The following is a 15,744-nucleotide window of genomic DNA, read 5'->3' on the forward strand; positions in this document are numbered from 1 at the left end:
GTTTTTCACAAATGTCATTCAAACACCCTCCTCTTGCATTCGAATATGTTTTAATTCCAAAAGAGCTGAGTTTGAATGTTTCTAATTGAAAATTTCATAATGTCAAGATTTTGAAGATTGTTTGAACGTACTTGTGTTAGAATTTTAAGAGTTGTCTAAAATTCAAAGGAGGTTAAAGCTGAAAATTTCCCAATGTCTAAGTTTTTGTCGAGTATTCGAAACACTAGTTTGCAAATTTCTTATATAATTTATATATGTTAGGTTACAAATAGTAATTTTGAAAACTCTTTGGATCCAAATCAAGATATAGATATATAAATTTTATTAGGATATACAAGTGAATATGAATTTGGATTCGCATATGAATATTTAATTTATTCATACCCTATTTGGTATCATTAGAATATATATATTTGAATAGGCATATCCAACGCAAAAATATAGATTTATATATGGTTTACCGCATCCAATGAATATCTTATCATTTTTTTTATATATCTAGAAACATGATTGAGATACCATGTAAGCTATCCTCATGCTCGTTAGTTTGGGCATGCCGTTAGATGCGTGATGATACATCAATCATACACATTCAATAACTCTCACTTTGATCATACCCGCTCGCCGCTCATACCGACCTACATGGATCTGTCTAACATGGGTACTAAATTGCTGCATTTCTTCAATTGTATTTATTGAATAAAATATTAAATCTAATCTCTTCAATCCATACTATTAACAAAAAAAAGAGAATAAGTTTGATAGGATTAGAAAAATTACAAAATAATAATGATCAAAACAAATTGCGTATTTTCACCGTTGTGCTTGTCCCTATTGTAACAAAAAAGAAGAATACTAACGGAGAGAGTTTTGGAGTTTTGACTAATATTGTAAAGGTATTTTGGCTTTTGAAGGACCAAAGTGAGAAAAAGAATTTGTCTTGAATGTTTAAAACTTGTTCAAAATCCTATTTAAATTTGATATCTACCAACTATTGAAGTATTTGCCTACAACGAAGCTTGACTATATCACTTAGATGGCTCTCCAAATGACTATCAGTACTATAAAAGAAGAGGTGGTGGACATTCTACCTCTAATAGGATGAATCAAATGATCAAACTAGGTGCCAACTGATGGGTATCTCAAATTTAACTCTGGGTTTCCTAGGACCCACTTGATATAACTAAGGGCTTTGGTGTGATCCGTAGAAATAGGGGTGGCAATCAGATTAGGTTAAATGGGTTCGAGTTTGATAAGATTCGAATCGAGTCAAATTTGGGTCAGGTTAACTTCACCTTAACATAAATATGATTTGATTAATGAATGGGTTACATTTAGTAGACACGAACACGACCCATATAATCTGTTTAATAAATGGATCGTGTTAATACGACACGTTAACACGATTCACCTAACCCGTTTAAGAAATAGGTGGTGTTAACACTACATGTTAACACGACCTATCTAACATGTTTAATAAACAAGTCGTATTAACACGACACGATAACACGAATAACAAAGTATCATTAACCCTATATAAAATTCAATATTTATTAATTCAAACAAGGTAATCTCTTTTTATTTGAAAAAATATACAATACAAAAATATACAATTCTAAATATTTAACCATAAATTCAATTCAACACAAATCTATATAATAATTCAACTACCAGGCATTCAACATTAAGTAAATAAATTTAAGTACTAATTTTAATTTCAACTTACAACTTACAAATCTAACAATCTAATGACAATTACAATATAATTTCAAGTTCATAATATATTACAAACTACAACTAGTTAAAAATAAAAGTAAATAATAGCATTGGACCCTCCATTTTATTATCCAAAGATCATGGCCCTGTTAAAAAAAACAAAAATAAAAAAGAATGTTAATTAAGATAGAGAATATAGAGAGATAAATAAAGCATCTATTATACATGATAAATCAAGTGAAATATAAGATAACAAGGAAATTAGGATATGCTTTTGTTTTGAAGTAAAAATAGCTAGTTGTCCTTGAGTTAACATGCAGCAAGAAATGCAAGTGAAGGCCCAATTTAAACACAACACAGTATGTAATATACTCTTCATGTACATTTGACTAGTCAGTATAAATAAACACACTTCAAGAATAAAAATGAAAAACTATATGTACATGCAAACATCACCTTTCTTTCCTTGCCTTCTTGGAAATGAATTTAGTAGAATGAAGTGTGGGAAATCATAATGCACCATTTATTTATTCAAATCTCATTTGAAAATTGTCACTGTAAAATAACTATGCACAAGACTCCTTAGTTATTTCTGAATCTATGTATACTAGAATTGAAAGCATGCACTTAAAAATGGCATCAGAAACTAGTATTTACATTTAGGCTGCATGGTTTTCGTCTATTTTCAACAAGAAAAACTTGACTATTTCTCATTCTAGCAACTCTATTAATTGTTATATATAAATACCCAAAAACTTACATCCACCAATTTTGTTGTCCATTTCATTTCAAAAGAAGGTCTTAAATAAATATCTAAAAACAAAAAATAAGTTCACCAAACCAATAAGAATATTCAACACAAATTTAATAAGCAGTAGATGTATAAAAAATTTGAGGACAAAAACAAAGAAAAGAATTAATATGTTATACTAGACATGTTTCATGTATGCATCGTCTATAGATCTAGATGCCATAAAAGCATTGCACACTAAACTAAACTAAATAAATGGATTGACATTCAGACATTGAATCAAAACGTTCCACAAGATAAGGATATCGAGTATCAACATCAAATTGGAAGTTATACTTTGCACTTAACCCTCATTCCGTAATATACGTAAGAGTATAAAGCTATAGCTAAATTAGCAAAACTACTTTCTATTAAACATTTGCTAAAGCACCCAATGATAAGGTTCTAAGTTCCAAATCTGAAATACTAGAAGTAATTACAACTCCTCGGTGGGTTGGTGTGACCAGTACACTTAAACGGGTTAAACGGGTCAAAATGGGTTAATTATATAAATTTGAATATGACTCGATTGTTAATCGGGTTAAATGGATTGACCCATTTATGATCCCAACCCGATTAGACTAAACCCAAACCCAATTAAGAGACGGGCTATCATGTCGAGTTATCAGGTCAGGTCAAGATTTGCCACTCTTAGGTAGAGATGGCTAGGCTAAGCTTACCTCAGTGAGCTCGACTCGAAACAATAGACCCTTGTCCTATTGAAGGTACTTACATCGGTAGCCTAATTTAACATTGCTCTTATTATCGCCGAAGGAGACTCCGGTATAGTCATCAATAAACTTAAGTTTTCACGCTGGACAATTCAGAACATCATTTGTGAGTGCAAATAATTATTATTGAATTTCAACTCCTTTCTCTATTCACGCCTATTGAAACTATAATAGGGTTGAGCAATCCTCGAATTCCTCGGAACAAATGATTGAGGGTTTATGCTCTTTTCCCCTTTTAATAAATAAAGAGAATAAAATAGTGGGACGTCATATGGACTGTCCAAAATTACTAGGCCGAATAAAGTATTGATTTGTAAACTGTGGATAAGAAGATTAAATAGCCTAATATTAATGCGTGATTATAATAAAGCACAGTAAATTTTAATTTTTACCGCTCTATCCTCCCAAAAATCCCCGCCAAAAATTCCAATTTCTCACCTCGCCAGCCCATTCCCCTCCCTTCGCGCCATAAACTGTGACTTCCAAGCGCAGCAGCCCCTTCCCCTCCTCATTCCCGCCAAATTTCCTCTCGGAAGTATTTAAACCGACGTAAACAAGGTCCCACACAAACCCTCCTCGTCTTCTGCCATCTAAGCTCGCGTCTCCAATCCATACCCTCTCTCGATCTCTCCCCACTCTTCCGCTATGCCGGCGACCTTCGAGGTCCCGGAGATGGCGTTCCTCCTCGCCGAAGAGATCAAGAACATCCGATTGGTTCTTGGATCCGAAATCCCCGATCGAGACATCATCAAAGCCCTTTCTACATGCGGAAACAACCCGAATCGTGCGATCAACGTCCTCCTCGACTCGCCCGGGTTGCTCGACGCATCCGATCCGGTGAAGAAAGAGATGAGTTCTCGTGATCTGAAAGGGAACGATACCGTAAGTGTTTCCGGTTCCATTGATAGTGTTAAGATGGAAAAACCCGAGGTAGGTTCTTTAAATAATGATATTTTGTTAAAAACCGAAGTTAAAAAGGAGGAACCTGACATGGGTTTGTATAAAGATGTTATGTTGTTTACTGAGGTCAAAGTGAAAAAGGAAGAAAGTGAGGTGCTTATTGAGAAAAGCAACGTTTTGATGTCTGGGATCAAAGTTGAAAGGGAGGAACCTCATATGGATCCTGAGAAAAATACTATTTTGCTTGCGGAGGTAAAAGTTGAAAAGGAAGAAAGTGATATTCATCTTGGCAATGATGGTGTTTTAATGCCTGAGATCAAAGTTAAAAACGGGGAACCTGATATGGCTGAAGGAATTGTTATAAGGAAGAGCGAGGGTCAAGAAGAATGGGAAGAGTATGTCAGAAATAATTGCTTACCTAAAGAAGAGAAACCTGATATGGGTTCTAAAAAAGATGAGAATTTGAAGAGAAATCATATGCCGATGGACACAGAAGAATGCTCTGACGAGAGTTTCCCTGAACTGACGAAGGCCCATTTCTCCCCATACCTTAATCCTCGCCCCATTTCTGCTATTAGGCCTAGTATGGTTGCAGACCGGAGACTTCAAGTCGTCGGTACAGCTGAGATTGGAGAGTTCCCGGAGGAGCCTGATTGGTTTCTTGTGGGGAAGACCTACATGAAGGGGCTATCGACGTGCCGTGGAAGGAGGTACCTTGATGCCGGTGAGATTGTTCATTTGTCCTTTCCATCTTCTGAAACAAAGAAATGGTACGGTGGTATGCGGGTGAGCGCAAAGGCAGCAGCTGCGGTGTCTGAGATAGTTCGCTTTTCAACAAAGCGTAGTGGAGAGGTTGGTTTGTAAATTATTACTTCTTGTATCTTCTGAAATATTTGTAGTCTTGGTTTTAACATGATATCCATTTGTTGGCTGTTGTTATTAAGTTGAATGGTTTATTCATGATCTTACCAGATTGGGAGGCTTCCCACTGAGTGGACTAGATGCCTTATTCCACTTGTGAATTCTACCAAGGTTAAGGTTCAAGCACAATGTGTATTTCCTCAAGTAGAACTCAGATTATTGCAGGATATTGTGCTATATGTAAGGTAATAATTTAGTACACATGCTCTGTTTTGTTTTGATGCTTAAGATGACATTAACTTTAAACTTGCTTCCTTTCTCACCAAGTGAATCAAAGATATATATATATATATATATGTGGTTCATTTTTATGTGACGAGATGCTTTGGACTAATATTCATGTATTTTTCCTCTTTACAGCTTTTACATCCATAGTTCAATCTTCACAGAGGTAGACAAATCATCATGGAAACTCGTAAGTACTTCACAATTGGATTCTACTGTTCATCCTCTCCCAACGCTATTTAAATTACTGAAGATAAAACCATTTAAAAAGGTACTGGCTAAATATCTTTGTTATTCCTTTTACTTTCCCATCCAATGCAAGCTATTGTTGCTTTTATTAACATTAATATTATTATCACGATGACTTTGATGTTCGAGAGGTGGCTTCTTATGTGTTTGCACTTAATGTGACTAGGCTGATTTCACTCCAGAGGAGCTTGATTCCAGAAAGCGCTCACTAAACCTAAATGTAAGCTCAACCCTCCTTATCTGGCTGCCTAGATTGTTTTATCTGATTCTGATATCTATCTATATCCATTTTCCTATAAGCTGCAATTCTTCACATGGAAGCAAGTTAAATTCCCTAGTACCATTTTAGGTGAATTTGGTGCCTTCATCTTTTGCCTTGTCAAATTTTATTAATATGTATAATGGAAATTGATTATAGTATCTTTTATTTTGTGGAGAGATATTTGCACTTCCTTTTCATGACTGTCTCCAATTATCTAAATGAATGCAAGCCTTGGTAGCTTATAAGTATGCCAATGCAATGATCCTAAGTTTTTCTTTGATGCTAAATGAATTAGGATGATGATGAGGAATCTACCCCAGTTGTTGGTCTTGCAAAGCGGCGAAAGGGTGGCAAAACTTATCCTGAACAAGACAAGGATGAACAAGCTATCTCAGAATCTTCTCTAAATAAGCTCGTTGGTGCTGCAGATATGTATGACTTGGAGGTGATATCAGAACAGCAGTCCTATTTCACATTTTATATTACTTGTTTGCAGATATACTGTTAAATTTTTGTTCAGATAATTGTTAACAACTTAATAGGCAACATTTATTAATGTTCTTTTGTGATACAGGAACTAGAGCCACCCAGCACACTTGTTTGTGATCTACGACCCTACCAAAAACAGGCACTCTTCTGGATGTCTGAACTGGAGAAGGGGATTGATTTTGAGCAAGCAGGAAAAACTATTCATCCATGTTGGAATGCCTATAAAATTGTTGACAGGTATGCATAACAGCTTCTTAATTAGGAAAATGGTGCAAAAGTAACATTATGGTCACTGGTCATCAATCTAATGTTTTTTTTTAATCCTGATCAGGAGAGCTTCTGCAGTATATGTGAATGTTTTCTCAGGTGAAGCTACAACAGAGTTTCCAACTGCTACACAGATGGCAAGAGGCGGAGTAAGTCTATCTGAGTGGTTTCATTTTCCTTTTCAGTAGAGTTATCTTTTTCTATAAGATTTGTTGAAGTCTTATATCACTGCATATTCTCTCCTTTGATATGTAGCAACTCATTTAGCAATCACTGCTTGTTAACACCTATTTGAACACATCTTGAGTAACGGAAATGTCTGGTTTCATATAAGTTGCATAACTAACATTAAATACTTTGCTACTGACGGTAATTTTTTATATTGGTAATATGATGGTTTGTCTGTTGAGATGTCAATCTTGTCAAATTGTAAATTTAAGTGTGATACTGATACTTCCTTTCTTCTTCCTAGATACTAGCAGATGCAATGGGTCTTGGGAAAACTGTCATGACAATTGCTTTGTTACTTGCAAATCCGAAGGGAGAAGCCTCAAATGACCCAGATATAGATTATAAAGTACCAAAGGTCCCGAGAACCAAAACCTCCAGTGTAAGAGGAGGCACTCTTATTGTATGTCCAATGGCATTATTGGGCCAGTGGAAGGTAAGAATTATCTTGAATAAAATTACAACGATATTTTTCAGCATATAATATCATTTAAGCTTTTAAATTTTGCTACTACAAAACGTCGTATTTTTTACAAGGTGTCATTGTTATGCCCTTGTTCTCTTATTTGCTACATGTTACTCCTGGTCATATGTCATCCTGTGCTGGATTAACTTAAAACATTAGCTATCTATATTTACCCTTTTTAAGGGCATCCTAGAATTTTCTAGTTAGCTAAGGTTACTTGAATAAGGAAACTTACTTTCTTCTGATATCTTTTCCTTCTAACACTGAGCACTTTAATAAAATTCTTCAGGATGAACTCGAAGCTCATTCAAAGCCTGGAGCACTTTCTGTCTTTGTACACTATGGTTGTGACAAAACTAATGATCTCAAAGTAATAGCTGAACATCATGTGGTCTTAACAACATATGGAGTCTTATCATCAGCTTATAAAGCTGTAAGACTTCTACCTGACATTTTCTCCTTCTCTGTGTTATTTGTTTTTCCATATATTAAGATCATATCTGTTAATTATGTTGTCCCCCTCTTACAGGATTCAGAGAAAGAAAGCATCTTTCACAAAATAGAATGGTATAGAGTGGTGCTAGATGAAGCGCATACTATCAAATCTTCAAAAAGCCGAGTTGCTCAATCAGCCTTTGCATTAAGTTCACATTGTAGGTGGTGCCTAACAGGCACTCCTCTGCAGGTGGGCATTCTTAAATTTTGTGCTTAATTTGCAAGGAATTTTAGCTAAGTTGCTTACTTTGGTCAATATATATAAAGCTTGTCTTGGAATGTTGGATATATTTGAAAGCTAGATATCTGAAACTATAAAGATGAAGCATATTAACAATTCCTCAAGTTGGCTTATTGTCGTTCTGTATTCTTGCAGAATAATTTGGAGGATCTCTACAGTCTTCTTTGCTTCTTACATGTTGAGCCATGGTGCAATTGGGCTTGGTATGTATAGATTTGGTTCATTTTGCACAAATTGATGGAATTTTAAACTTTTTAAGGATTCATATGCTGTAATTCTACAATGACCATGCATTTCTATCTTACTATTTTATTTTTCTTTCTAAAGCAGCAATACTAACATTAGAAATGCACATCATAGAGTTGTGCTCAGCTATGGAACCTACAATTCTACCATAAATGAAAGATCTTATTTGTTAGTTGTGGTCCTTCAGGTGGCAAAAATTGATTCAGAAACCTTACGAAAATGGTGACGAAAGAGGGTTAAGGTTGGTTAAAGCTATCCTAAGGCCGTTGATGCTGAGGAGAACAAAGGACACAAAAGATAAAGAAGGAAGGTGAGTTTCATCTTTTTGCTCTCTTAGGCATAGCTACGGTGACAATCTTTAGGACAATGCTCTTGTGCTGAACTTCCAGCATTCCATGATCAATATTTTGTTACTGTTGCATTCTTTTCTTTTATTGTATCTTTACCCCTAATGTACTGGTCATTTCAGGCCCATCCTTGTTCTCCCTCCAGCCAGTGTTCAAATTATTGAATGTGTACAATCTGAAGCTGAACGTGATTTCTATGAAGCTCTATTTAAGAAATCGAAGGTTAGATTTATTTATTGATTGAACTTCTAAATTCTTCAAAAATTAAGTGGAATATTATCTGCTCCAAATACATTCTAGCTACTTTTAATCCTTGCTAGGATCAATAGGCATTGAGAAGGCTATATAAAGTGTCTGCTGGTCCAATTATCACTCTTGTTCTCCAATGCACTTCTCTTTTATCTGGTTTTCCTTGCATGATATAATCGGCTAATTAGGTGAACAGTCTTATTCTAAGTTTATCTCCTTAAAGCTTGCATCTCAGTGATACTGTCAGGTCTCAGCAAACTAGATGAATACGTTTTATCAATTTCTTTTTCTTGTTTTGAGTTCTAGAAGAGTTCTAATATAGCCATGGTTTGTAGCCTTTTTTTACGGATAAGTGAATGCGTTAAATGGCATAAGTAATTGATGCAATCTTTTGAAGTTGGATAAAACTTGTACTACATGAAGCTCATGAAGTATCTCCAATTCATACTGATGTTTTACATAATATACAAATGCATTGCAGGTTAAATTTGATCAGTTTGTTGCACAAGGTAAAGTTCTTCATAACTATGCCTCCATACTGGAGCTCCTCCTTAGATTAAGGCAGTGCTGCAACCACCCCTTTCTTGTTATGAGGTTTGTAAAAATATACTCGTCACATGTTCAATCTGTAATCATACATCTGTCTACTACAAGGATACCTCACCATTTCTTCTAATTCCTGTGTTTTGATGCTTATTATGCAGTCGAGGGGACACCCAAGAGTATGCAGACCTGAATAAACTTGCCCGTCACTTTCTTGATGGATCACAGAATAATCCTCAAGGATCACAGAGTTTTCCTACGCGAGCCTATGTCGAAGAGGTTGTCGAAGGCATCCGTCAGGGTGAGGTGACCGAGTGCCCGATCTGCCTTGAATCAGCATCTGATGACCCAGTTCTCACACCTTGTGCTCACCGAATGTGCCGAGAATGCCTCCTTTCTAGTTGGCGGTCTCCATCAGGAGGGCCCTGCCCAATTTGCCGGAATCCCCTGAGCCGAGCTGACCTCATCACCTGCCCGACTGATAGCCGTTTCCAGGTTGATGTCGAGAAGAACTGGAAGGAGTCATCCAAGGTCACCAAGCTTATTAAATGCCTGGAGAGCATTCAGAAGCGACGGGAGAAGAGCATTGTCTTCAGCCAGTGGACTGCATTCTTGGATCTACTAGAGATTCCTCTAAAGAGGAAAAATATTGGGTTCTTGAGATTTGATGGGAAGTTAAGTCAGAAACGGAGGGAGTGTGTTCTGAAAGAGTTCAGTCAGAGTGACGACAATTTGGTAAGAAAGTAGCCGTTACTCAACTACTTCTTAAAATGTAGTTGTGAAAAGGTGTGCTTCTTGCATATTTATATCCCTGCTTGCTTATAATTTTCTCATTCTGTGGTCAAAACCAGGTGATGTTAATGTCATTGAAGGCAGGAGGTGTGGGATTGAATCTGACTGCAGCTTCAAATGTCTTTCTGATGGTAATGGACTTCCTACTTCACCACCTGCAACTATTACTCCCTTGACTATATAATAACTTCCTCAACTTTTCCTTTCTTGTAGGATCCATGGTGGAATCCTGCAGTTGAGGAGCAAGCAATCATGAGGATTCATCGGATCGGGCAGAAACGTCAAGTCCAAGTTAGGCGATTCATAGTCAAGGTATCGAAAAACTTCTCATTTCCTAAAGCTGTTCCAATTTCTCTGCAATCTTCAAATTATGGTGATTAATAGGGGAGTCTGAATTAATATTTCAGGACACAGTAGAGGAGAGAATGCAGCAAGTTCAAGCACGCAAGCAGAGGATGATCGCTGGCGCCCTCACCGACGAGGAAGTTCGGAGTGCTCGAATCGAGGAGCTCAAGATGCTATTTCGATGAGATTTCAGGATCAAGGAGGAGAGTATCAGTAATATATACCTCTTCAAATTTTGCATGAGATGGTGGACTTCCAAATGGAGTGTGCATGACTCTTGCTATGCTCCACTATCTCATTTTGGTGGTAGCTTGTAAATTTTGTTTATAATATGAGCTATATAAAATATAGTTTCATCTCCATTTACTCGAATGTAAATGTTTTTGGTTAGATCCTTCTATAGATTACAAATTTTCCTTTTTAAATATTGAAAAATTCAATCTCTCAACTCAGTAGCAAATGGTTATCCTGAATGCTTAGTCATCAGAAATTCAATAACCAAACAACCATATATAAATGCAGCATTTACATGTGCATATATTTTCTAGGGGAGAAAGATATAATTAAAGGGCAAAATAGTCAAAATGTTGAGAATTTTAACATATATATATATATATATATATTTTCATGTTTAGGTATGGCAAACCCGGGTCGGATCCGGGTCAGGATCCGCACGATTACTTTACAAATCCCGGACTCTCTCTCTCTCTCTCTCTCTCTGGGCCGCCATCACAATTTCTTCGCCGACGAGTCAAATGGACGGTGGATGTTATCCGTCAGGTCTTGCCGAGGCCACGTGGTCAAACCCGAAAAGTGCCGCTCATTTCCTTCGTACGTATCAGGTCATAGCGACTACCAATATAAAAAAGAAATGGGATCCGTTCTAGAGTTTGACCAAACTAGTCCACCCAAATATATCTATCTATATATATATACACACACATTAGTATATTTTTAAAATTTAAATATGAGATTAGAGGATTTAAAAAATACATGGAAAGTAAAAAAAATTACTAAAAAACTGCAAAGTGTGTAAATATTTATATATATTCGGCTAATATAAATTACATGTGTGATAAAAGAATTCGGCAGTGTTATCTACCAGCAGCCGTCGCCCGTCGATAAAGTGGGTGGCGGCTCGTGGTTTAATAGCACCTTGTTTTATGCGCATAAAGCAGAGTTTGCCACCTTTGCCCATTGCCTCTCTTACCATCAAAAGACTGCCGGAATACAATTAGCATAATCAATTGAGTTTTTGACCAAACTAACCAATTATATATATATATATATATATATATATATATATATATATATATATATATATATATTATCAAAATAGATTGTCACCTTAAACTTATTACTAAATAAGATCTAATTCATTATAATTTTAACAAAAATATTGAACTGGTCGTTAATTTTAAAAACACTGATCAGTTCAATATTTTTATTTTTAGATTTTTTTTACCTTTACTACTAAAATACTAAGTTAAAATATTTATATTTATAAAATGTTGATTAGTTCAGTTTCTTTATTATAATAAATTAGATTTTATTTATATAATAAGTTTGAGAATTAGTTTATTTGAATAAAAAAATTTAGAACACTACTAGTTTGATCAAAAATTATATAATGAATTAGTGTACTTTTTGTAAGTGAATTGAAACATTTAAAGGGTAACTTGCAAAATAAATATATATAATTATTTTATTTGGGAGATTGAGTCCATCTTTCTTTCGCTTTCTTTGTAATATCGACTCATTATTAATATCTTTATTTTTAAAGTAAAAAAATTGGAGATTGTCTTTTATGATTATAAAAAGCTTTGTAAAAACTGAAGAAGATAAGAAAGATACTCTTCATCCTGGTACAACTATAATCTACATTCTATGTTAATTAGCAAGCTAATCTACAGCATGATTAATATCTCTAAATATATGATTAACTATATAATTTTAGATAGAAAGTTGTCTTTAAGAATGTCAATATACCAAGACAGTTGATCCCTTTCAAGCAGTCGACGAACAGAAGAGTTTTATGGCTTTTATCTTAGATATGCTTAGAATAAAATATTAATTGGCTTTTGTCCTGACATCTTTCTCAAGTAGATCGTCGGCTACATCTTAGCCCTTTTCACTAACCAATGCTGCCTCTTTTGTTGGTAAGATCTTGTCTAGCTTCTAATCTCTCTTTTTCGTCGATACTTCTAATCTTGCAAAGCAAACCTACTTCATCATCTTTATCTCTTAATCTTAATTGTCTCTACCTCCTGTACAGTTTTCATCTTTACCACTGCTATAGTTATAGGCCAATTATAGCCTTCAACCATCTATCGTATTCATAAGCTACCATCACTATCATCGATTGCTAAGCCACCTTCATCAATTACAGTTTTCATCTTTACCACTGCTATAGTTATAGGCCAATTATAACCTTCAACCATCTATCGCATCCATAAGCCACCATCACAATCATCGATTGCCAAGCCACCTCCATCAACTACTAGGCCTCTACTCCATCATCACCTCCATTTGATACTTAGGAGTCCGTGCCTCTACCAACAAATCTCAAATTCTGTACAGAACCGCTACGAATCGGATCAAACCAGTTCATAACATATTTTAGTGATTCATATCATTCTCAAGAAATGGTTTTTCAATTAAAAAGTCATATGTGAGTTTTTGACTATTTTATATTTGCTTCTATTTTTTTTTGACACATTTAATTTATTTTAAAAAGTTGAATACGAAAATTTTGTATTTAATTATATTAAAATTTCTAAAAAAATATTTGTCTAAGTCTGAAAGAAATATAGTAAATATTTGGGAGACATAGTTTGGTCAAAAACTGCACTTCTGCAGATAAGGTTAAGATTTCAAATTGAACGCAGTGAGTCAAATAATGGCTGCAGATTTCCAACAAACTTCCGTATCTAAAGTTGCCTGCAAGCTCCAAATACTCTTCAGCCTTCAACACAACATGTAGATTTATTTATATCGACACTTTCAATGGGCGGGCGTTAGGTGAAAGAAGATAATTCTCCAGATATCTCTTCCAGTATACCTTTGGTTTAATATATTTTCGTTTGCTCTTCTGGAATCCATGGAGAAGGTGGAAGCTCCTATTCCGAGGGCCACCTCGGGCGGTAATATGCGCCGCCAGAGAAGCCGGCTCCAGATGCGCGCGCCGTCGTCGATCCAGGTGTGCCCCGCCGAGCCCACCGCCGTCGCGGAGTGGAGGGTCGCCATCCCCCTCCTCTCCCCGCTCGACATCTCCACCGTCCCCCGCGTCCATAGGGCCGTGGGAGAGAGGCACGGGGTGGTCACGTCACCGCCCGTTGACTCGAGAAGCGACTCCTGGCCGATGACGTGGCAGCACCCGGCCGCGCCTTTCTACAACGAGCCGATGACCGGAAACGCGCCGGGGTTCGTTTTGCCGCCGCACTGCGCGTGACCTCCGCAGCTCTCTCTCTCTCTCTCTTCTTGTGGTTACAGCAATAGGCATAATTTTCTTCTATTGACAGTTTTAGCCTCGGAAGATTAGTTACAAACCCCAATTCTGTGTATAGATTAGGGGGGTAAACATGTAAATATAGTCTAAAAGTAATGCAAATTATGAAATGTGTGTATGAGAGCGTATTTTGAGTATGCTACTTATGTAGATGACTTTCTCCTTGATTGGAGAGGAGGGTAATAAAGTAATACATGTACGATGTCAAGAGGCATGATATATAAGGCAATGAAAAAGGATATTTAGGACAACTGATTAGCTAACATTGGCATCAAACCTAATTTTAATTGCTAGAGGCAATGGCATCCCCTCTCGGTAGATGCCCGATCTATCCGAACTATAAAACACTATGGTCTAATGATCTATTATTCTCCTTCCTCGTTAGCGGCCTTTTTCTCCTTATTTCTATCGTAATCACCTTCTGTTCCTTCTTTCGCCTCTGCCTCTTAGCCTGAAATCAACCTAATTTTCTCGACCCGCCCCAAACATGGCCCGATAGATTTATAACTTGTTTTATGACCCAACCAGGTCAATTTAGCTCATTTGGACCTCCAAAAAACAAAAACATTTGTGGCCCAGTCCCACTTCCAAATGCTCCAAGTTTAATTTAGTGGGCCTTTGAAGTCAACTGGGCTAACACTGTACAACCTAAGCAGATAGCCCAAGCCCAAAGGTCCATTGGTTACTCACATTCACATCCAGAGAAAGCTCTAAATTGGCACTACTAGCTCTCCTGGATGTTGCCAATTATTACACATGCCCACCTATCTCCCTATATCTTCTTGACGCTACTACTGCATTCGAACCACCACCTGATACCCCCGTAGTCAAACTTGGAACACTCCCAATCCCCATCAAACTGATATGACCTTCATCTCGACTCTACCAAGATGAGGACCCCACTGCACCAAGTGATTCCAAGTTCCAGTCAAAAAAGGTAGCTTATCTATCTGTCTGTCTGTCTGATCATCACTAACCCTAATCTTTACTCCAAACCCTCCAGTAACTTAACCAAGATGGTCAAGTCCTTCGTCCTTGGTCCTCTAACAATGCCAACAGAAGTCGTCCTCATCACACAGTACCACATGTGGGACTATTCTGAGGTTAGTTATGAGCAATGAGTGATGCCTTTAGATTAGGGTGATCCTGGAGTTGGACAAACTGTCTCCATATCAAACTACACTAACCCCAAGCTTATGCTTGTGATGCAAACAAAAGCTTGCTAGAAAATTAGTTTGTAGATTGGGTTGAGAGTGATAGGATTGCGTTGTGTCCTAAGACCATCAGGCAAGTCCGCTCGTGTGGCCTTCTCATGTCCCCAAGTTTTAGTTGGGAAATATCCAGGGATTACGTGGAGAATAGGAATAACATATTAAGATAAGACAAATGGACAATGACTTAGCACCTAAAATGAACGAGAAGGGAGGATCCAATTAATGTGATATAGTTAGTCGAGGCTATCTTCTTTTAAGTTTGTATATCTATGTATATATGTTCATATATACCTTGCTGAAATGTACATAGTCTTCTTTTATAAGGAGGAAAATAAACAATTATATTTTAATATTGAAGACAAAGTTATAGATGACTTTTTTCTCCCTATTAACTTCTCCTCTAGTTTTTATTTTATTTCATGTGGTGCATTTATTCAAAAAATTCAAATGATTTTCCATTTATTAAGATCATTACACCCAGTGTTTGTTTAGTTTACTTTGCAGAACTAACCACACTAAT

At 36.4% G+C, this 15,744-nt stretch overlaps 2 protein-coding genes across 2 annotated transcripts; both read left to right on the forward strand.

Moving 5' to 3' along the window:
* Window positions 1-3,826: 3,826 nt before the first annotated feature.
* On the forward strand, window positions 3,827-10,880 carry LOC140763198 (DNA repair protein RAD5B-like). The gene is made up of 18 exons (XM_073101282.1): window positions 3,827-4,989; window positions 5,110-5,243; window positions 5,419-5,554; window positions 5,699-5,752; window positions 6,090-6,239; window positions 6,369-6,520; window positions 6,615-6,699; window positions 7,023-7,214; window positions 7,534-7,677; window positions 7,774-7,929; window positions 8,116-8,183; window positions 8,414-8,536; window positions 8,696-8,795; window positions 9,304-9,416; window positions 9,527-10,100; window positions 10,217-10,288; window positions 10,371-10,469; window positions 10,565-10,880. The coding sequence occupies exons 1-18, from the start codon at window positions 3,883-3,885 to the stop codon at window positions 10,685-10,687; spliced, it is 3,582 nt and encodes a 1,193-aa protein (XP_072957383.1). The 5' UTR covers window positions 3,827-3,882; the 3' UTR covers window positions 10,688-10,880.
* A 2,722-nt stretch (window positions 10,881-13,602) lies between these two features.
* On the forward strand, window positions 13,603-13,953 carry LOC140762567 (uncharacterized protein At4g14450, chloroplastic-like). The gene has a single exon (XM_073100442.1). It carries the CDS (start codon window positions 13,603-13,605, stop codon window positions 13,951-13,953), a length of 351 nt encoding a protein of 116 aa, XP_072956543.1.
* The last annotated feature ends 1,791 nt before the right edge of the window (window positions 13,954-15,744 follow it).

This window comes from Typha angustifolia, chromosome 7 (assembly GCF_048772165.1).
Source record: "Typha angustifolia cultivar Huaian chromosome 7, ASM4877216v1, whole genome shotgun sequence".
NCBI classification, from domain to species: domain Eukaryota; kingdom Viridiplantae; phylum Streptophyta; class Magnoliopsida; order Poales; family Typhaceae; genus Typha; species Typha angustifolia.

Bases quoted from the DNA above. Each gene is read 5' to 3' on its own strand.
- LOC140763198 (XM_073101282.1), top strand. From the start codon at position 3,883: ATGCCGGCGACCTTCGAGGTCCCGGAGATGGCGTTCCTCCTCGCCGAA. The intron at 5,555-5,698 runs GTACTGGCTAAA...TAATGTGACTAG, and splicing joins AGATAAAACCATTTAAAAAG to GCTGATTTCACTCCAGAGGA. The intron at 8,184-8,413 runs GTATGTATAGAT...GTGGTCCTTCAG, and splicing joins CCATGGTGCAATTGGGCTTG to GTGGCAAAAATTGATTCAGA.
- LOC140762567 (XM_073100442.1), top strand. From the start codon at position 13,603: ATGGAGAAGGTGGAAGCTCCTATTCCGAGGGCCACCTCGGGCGGTAAT.